General features: G+C 45.2%; 1 protein-coding gene across 3 annotated transcripts in view; it reads left to right on the forward strand.

The window, feature by feature from the left end:
* Positions 1–5606, forward strand: part of LOC128352350 (neurotrypsin-like) — a 42878-nt gene extending 37272 nt beyond the window's left edge. For all 3 annotated transcript variants that reach the window (XM_053312887.1, XM_053312885.1, XM_053312888.1), the window contains exons 13-15: positions 159–281; positions 673–953; positions 2660–5606. In XM_053312887.1, coding sequence (XP_053168862.1) covers positions 159–281; positions 673–953; positions 2660–2970 — 715 coding nt within the window. In that variant the 3' untranslated portion in view covers positions 2971–5606. The remainder of the gene's footprint in view (positions 1–158; positions 282–672; positions 954–2659) is intronic.
* Positions 5607–7096: the final 1490 nt, after the last annotated feature.

Consider the following 7096-nt stretch of genomic DNA (forward strand, 5'->3'; position numbering starts at 1 on the left):
TAGTGTCATGCACTTTACTCTAGAAGGTATCACCACTAGTCTATATCACAACAGCTTCTTTAAGGAACAGTGCAAATTAGCTGGTGGAGGTAGACAGGGAGAACAGCACTGAGCCTTCAAAAAATCCTTTACACTGCTCCTCCTTGCTTCTTTTTCAGAGGAGGCTGGCCATGGCAAGTCTCACTACGGCTGAAGGGTTTTCACAGAGATGCTCGTCTGCTGTGTGGAGCAACACTTATCAGCAACTGTTGGGTGGTGACGGCAGCTCATTGCTTCAAAAGGTAATGAAGTGCACGTGAGTAAAACTGTACTTAAAGAGCAAGTGGATAAGTTACGATTGTCATTCTGTTCCCCCAAGTCACAGAAGCATCATTTAAATGCCTGAGAGATGTCTTGCTTTCTCCTAAAACAACTGTCTCTAAACACAGAGGCGCCATGATTAACCACCTCTTCTGAGCACCAAGTGGTAGAGGTGGTGGGTTTGTTTGTTTATACAACAACACTGATTGATCTCATAATTTCATGAAGAATATCATATGCAAAACAAAAGCAGGTCTGTGGAGCCTACAATCTTAATTTCAGCATTAAGGAACACAACAGGAGAAAAGCAGCTGGCCTGTGGTGAGGTATTTCCAGAGGGAAATAACAGATTGACTGCTCTCTTGTGGCCAGGTTTGGAGTGGATGTGCGGCGCTATCTTCTGCGCGTGGGAGACTACCACACGGGTGTGAGGGATGAGTTTGAAAGAGAGCTGCCCGTGGAGAAGATTGTCCTTCACAGGAATTACCAGTCCACCAGCAATGACAATGACATTGCCCTGGTCAGAATTTGGGGCAAAGATGGCCACTGTCTCTCCTTCAGCCACCATGTCCAGCCCATCTGCCTGCCTGACAGGAAAGAGAAGTCCTCCATAAATAGACAGGCTTGCGTAATATCTGGCTGGGGAGACACAGGTAAGTGACAGACTGTGTCACAATTTCTCACAGGAGACGGGGAAGCCTTGTAAGTAGGGGTGTGAATGAAACCTATTTTGCGTTCTGCTTGGAGCGGAATGCAAAATGAGTGGACCATTCCTTTGGAACATTCCGAGTGCCATTTTGGATTCCAAAATGGCACTCTTCTGGCCTCTGAGCATGTGCGATGGCCATTTGCATGGTGCTGCTGACCATTTGAATGGTGGTGAGCTTGGAGCCCTCAAAACAGCCTGTTTCGACCCCAGAACGTTCTGCACACCCCTACCTGTAAGCATGAGAGTTAGTAAGAGCTGGCAGTTCTATGTATCTATTTGCAAAAGCCAATTGTACCTAATTTTTTAGGGTACTCACTATGGTCATACAGAGACTAATGAGGCATCAAACTTCAGAACCAATGGTCTGGTATAAAAATAGCTATTTTGCCAAATTAACTCAACAGCAGTAAAAAAAAAAATCTGAGGCAAACACAGGCTGCAGTGTTTGAAGCCTTGATAACTATTGGTTGAGAACCTTAACTGCAGATTGAAATAAGCCTTCCTGTTCAGCTGATCAGGTGTTATTCAGATATTCATAAGCATTCCGACCACTTAAAAGTTTAAAAAACTATCAGCTTACAATTTATTTACTTAACACAGTTGTATACCGCCAAAAACGCAAGTCTCTGGGCGGTTTACAACAAACCAATAAAAACAACAGATAAGAAGATTAAAACATTACAGCGATTTAAAATTTAGACCATTAAAACTATAAAAAACCACAATTAAAATAATATCTAATTAAAAGCCTGGGTGAACAAATGCGTCTTGACTGCCTTTTTGAAAGTTGTAAGGGATGGGGAGGCTCTTATTTCAGCAGCAAGTGTGTTCCAAAGGCTCGGGGCAGCAATGGAGGAGGCCCATCCCCGAGTAGCCACCAGACGAGCCGGTGTCAACTGCAGACAAACCTCTCCAGATGATCTCAATGGGCGGTGTTGTTCATAGCGAAGAAGGCATTCTCTTAACTACCCAGGGCCCAAGCCGTTTAGGGCTTTATAGGTTATAACGAAAACTATGTATTTTGCCCGGAAACTTACTGACGTCAGATGCAGGGTGTGTGGCCATGGGGCCTCATTCAGAAGTTAGATTCAGGCCAGTGCTGCATTCACAGCATGGCCAGGAGAGCCTCTCCTGGCTGCGCTGCAAACGCAGCGCTGGCCATCTAACTCCCACACAGGGTCCCGTGGCCCCGCTCGGGAGCTAAACCAGCCCCTCTGGTATCTGATGTCAGACACGGGGGGCGGGTTGGGGTCACGAAGTGTGGCCCTTGAGGGGTGGCGGCCCGGGTTCTTTGAACCCAGTCGCCTAATGGTGGCTCTGCCCCTGTAAACAGCAACAGTTTCAAAATGTTCTGGTAACTTCCATTGTTCATGGTGGAAGACCATATGGCTAAATATATGCCAAAATACCTCTGCAAATCTGGAGCCATAAGTCTAGACTTTATTGTCTAAAGGTCACATTAAAATCACACATATACAAAAGAACACATTAAAATCTGTCATATAAAATTATTTTCCTAACCTAGAGAAGGAATTTCTCTTGCATACTTCTAATTAAAATTATGCAAGGGCACACTTGCTTGCTTGGTGGGTGGAAATATTGCTGTCCTGCGTATGGAGCTACACTAGTCGTCGTCTGTTTTTGTTTCAGGGAGGTCATACTCGAGGACGTTACTCCAGGGCTCGGTGCCCCTACTCCCAAGGGTAGTGTGCCAGTCCCGTTATGGAAAGAAATTTACCAATCGTATGCTCTGTGCTGGAAATCTCTCTGAAGATAACCGAGTCGACAGCTGTCAGGGGGACAGTGGAGGGCCACTTATGTGTCAAAGGTCAAGTGGTCACTGGGTAATTCTGGGGATCACTTCCTGGGGTTATGGATGTGGCCGAAAAGACTCCCCTGGTGTTTACACAAAAGTAAGCAAATTTGCACCCTGGATCAAGAAGGTGACCAAATTGAAATGAGAGTGATTAACTCATAAAGAAGGGATTCATGTTTCTCTCCCCGGGCAGAATTTAAAACACGGAACAGTGACTTAGGGGCATGGCTTTGTTCTGTCTTTGTTTGAGCATCTGCTGCTTCCACTGGAACCTGACTAGGATTTGTTTGTGAGTGGGCACTGAAAAGAGACGATAGGCCACTGATGGGGACTGATGAATAAGAAATTATACTTGATGCCCTTGCATTGATTTTTAAGTCCTGCTTGTTGAAGGACAAGCAGTGACCATATACGTCTCTCCAACAGAGTTATCACACTTCTTCAGGAACACGAGGACTGAGGAATCACTGTATCCATGAGGAATCCCTAACTGCCCAGTTTCTGCACATTTAATGAGAGTGTTAGAAAGAATGGTTTTTTGGGTATCTCTACATTAACTATTTGGTGTGCAAGCCACTACTCTTGTTACCCAAATGATATTGTGCTGTTTTTCACCAGATCACATGTTCTGCCTCAACTACCCCCTTTCTCTTTTCCTCCTACCCCCCATCCACAATCTATAATTCATTTTAAAGGCAGTATAGTATAAAGAAAGGTACTGGCTCAGTTTAGAGATCGCACCAAAGCACAGTTAAGAAAACTGGCAGTAACTACGTTTTAACCTGATGTCCAAATTGACTAACCATGGTTTGCAATCAGCTGACAAACCAGAATTAGAAACCATGGGTTAAAGTGGATCTGAAAAGTGTAGTTTGTGCTAACCATGCGTTGCTGTGAAAAACAATTTGAAGTGAAAACCCATTACTGGCATCATTTCACCTCCACTGCTCCACCTCCAGATGCAGCTGCATCACAAAAAGGGGAATGAACGTATGAACTCTGAAGCTGAAAGGACAAAAATGAAAGCAGACGAACAGTTGTAAAATATGGTTTATGAATGGAACCACTGTGTTATTAATCTCACAATACTCTCTTGCATGAGCAAACAATTAGTTACTCCATTGATCTTCTACGTCTCTCACAACATTCTCTTTCCATTGTACCTTCCATCTCATTCTCTTCACTTCAATGTTTTCCTCACAATGTTTAGACAAAGGGATGTTCACTGGTACTTCTGACACCTCCCTACTATTTAAACATGTGGCTGTATTTGCATAAGAACAGCATTTCTTATCCATACCTTAATATCCAAATGGGCATCTTGATCCAAAGCATCTGGATATTACACGTATCAAGATTTATTTATTTTAAAAGGCAAAATGTGAAATATTTTGCAACAGAGTGAAGATCATGGTTTGGAAACAGTCAAAAAATATGCTCATGAACTATTTGGGATCTGTGTCTATGCAATTGTTTGCAAATGCAATTGTTTGCAAATGCAATTGTTTGTTTCTTGTGGGTCATTCATGAAGGAAGTGGGGCAGGCAGGCAGGATAAAGGGCATGGTGACAGAACGGAAGAGGAGACAGCTTGGAAGAGAAACAGAGCATATTTTACAAGGATGGTGTAAACACTTTAGTGTTTGGATTTGGTTGAGAAGGAGCCAGGGCTGGACTTAGGATTTTGACGCCCCAGGTTTGGCTGTGGCACTCCCCCAGTTGAGAAGTGTAGAACCCCAGCTTCAACTTGAGCTGTGCAGGCTGCTCATTTTGGGGGTCAGATGACCAGCCTGCATTGGTTTGGGGATACAGTGGGAGAGAGGGAAGAGTTGAGGAGCTCTGAACCTGTCTGACGTTCATGCTTCATCTATTGCCATTGCCTCCCCGTCCCTCTCAGGAGTGCAGATCTTGCTATCCTGAGGGCCAATCCAACTCTCTGTCTCCCAGAGAGGCAGCTTTTAATGGTGCTGTGAAGAGCTTTCCTCCACGACCAACCAGGCCCAGCCACAGCCAAATCCACCATCAAATGCACCACTTACTACCTGTTTTGGGTGCAAGCACTTGAGGAACCAGTAGAGGCTCCTTCCTGAGCAGCCACAGAAGTAACAGAGCAGAGCGAGGAGGAAGAGGAGGAGGAGGGGAGCAGGGCCAGAGTGCACGGACGTGGAAAGGAGAGGACAGCAAGCCAGCAAATGGCACCTTTAGCCTGTGGAGCAACTAGGTGGGGGGAGGCAATTTTAGGCAATAAGAAGCTGTACATAATGTACAGGCCATTACAGTGCAATCCTATGCCTCTTAACTCAGAAGCAAGTCACATTGTGTTCAGTAAGGTTTACTCACTAGAAAGTCTTTTAATCTCATGCTGGTCGCTGACTGAAAAAAAAGAGATTTGACATAGATTTGGCACTAGAAAGTGTATATAAGATTAGACTTTAGTATGAATTTTCTCTATAGCTCTTTGGTTTATCTCAGGTTAAATTGGTTGGTGCCTGATTACAGTGATTCCCTCATTCTGCATTCTTCATTGATGGATTCTCCTTTTACATGTTTAAAGTGTCTTGTAGCCAGTGTGGCACTTAACTCTATTTTAGAGAAGCCCAGCACTAGAGGAATGCACCTCTGCAATTACCAAAGTGCCACAAATCTTGTGCCTAACATTGCCCAGCTGAACACTTGACAGCTCACCAGAATACATCAATAACCACAAAAGATGTTAATAAAAGGATTGTATGAGAATAACCTGATGTGCTTCTTTAACTTCCAGTTGTTTTAAGGAGAGATACAAAACCCAAACATTTGAAACGCATGATACACTTTCCAGATGTAAAACAGACTATAAAACAGATTACATTGCACTGTTGTGATCCAAGAATGTTTCATTGTGTGAAGCCCATACACTGCTACCCCTCCACAAATTCAATTTACTGTAAAGCTGTACATTCTTCCTGGTACCTTCATGTACCACTACACCTTCTTTGTGAACCGTTGCCTTTTGATAAGCAAGAGGGTGAAGTTAAAATGTGGCCCATTACCAAATGATAGCCTTTGGTTGTAATGAACAACCCTAAGTGTACTTAAATCCCACTAAAATCATATGTGTTTCAGTTTACCAGGTACCATTCCAGTTATTGGTACCTGCCCATAAGAACATAAGAACAGCCCTGCTGGATCAAGCCCATGGCCCATCTAGTCCAGCATCCTGTTTCACACAGTGGCCCACCAGATGCCGCTGGAAGCCTACAGTTCCATCTTATTTGTTTGTTATTTTCTGTGTAAACCGCTCTGAGCCATTTTTGGAAGCGCGGTATAGAAATCAAGTTGTTGTTGTTGTTGTTGTTACAGGCAGGAGTTGAGGGCATGCCCTCTCTCCTGCTGTAACTCCCCTGCAACTAGTATTCAGAAGCATCCTGCCTCTGCGGCTGGAGGTGGCCTATAGCCCTCCCACTAGTAGCTGTTGATAGACCTCTCCTCCATAAAGTTATCCAAACCCCTCTTAAAGCCATCCAGGTTGTTGGCTGTCACCACATCTTGTGGTGATTACGCGTTGTGTGAAAAAGTACTTCTGTTTGTTGGTCCTAGATTTCGTGGCAATCAATTTCATGGGATGACCCCTGGTTCTAGTGTTATGGGAGAGGGAGAAAAATTTCTATCTACTTTCTCCACACCATGCATGATTTTATAGACCTCTATCATGTCTCCCTGCAGTTGTTTTCCCCCCCTAAACTAAAAAGCCCCCTTCTAAATCTATGCCCGATTTGCTTTGGGGGATACTTACCTACACTGACTGGCAGCAGTTCCCCAAGGTTTCAGGGAGGGCTCTCTCAGCCCTACTTGGAGATGCCAGGAAGTGAACCTGGGACCTTATGCATGCAAAGCAGATACTCTTCCACTGAGCTATGGCCCAGTTCCCAAAAGACAATTTTGCAAAGGAAGTAGAAGGAAGTGTGGAGGGGGAGAGTAGAGTGCTGGATTTGAGTGACATCCTGCTTTAGCCCAGCCAGAGGCGTAACTAGGGAAAATGGCGCCCGGGGCAAGCACTGAAATGGCGCCCCCGTGCCCCCCCACGCCACAACATACTACATTATACTTAGGTTTTTCCTCACAAGCGCCCGCCGCCGCCGCCAAGCCAGGCCACTGACTGGCCGCCAGGCGCCAGCAAAGCAATGGGGGGGGGGGCGTGGGCAGCGCGGAAGGGACCGCTCGTGGGGGATGGGCTGCCGACGCGCTCCCTTGACTGCTGCAGCGCTACTGCACTGAGCAGGAAACATTTGT

The sequence above is a fragment of the Hemicordylus capensis genome, chromosome 3 (assembly GCF_027244095.1).
Source record: "Hemicordylus capensis ecotype Gifberg chromosome 3, rHemCap1.1.pri, whole genome shotgun sequence".
NCBI lineage: Eukaryota > Metazoa > Chordata > Lepidosauria > Squamata > Cordylidae > Hemicordylus > Hemicordylus capensis.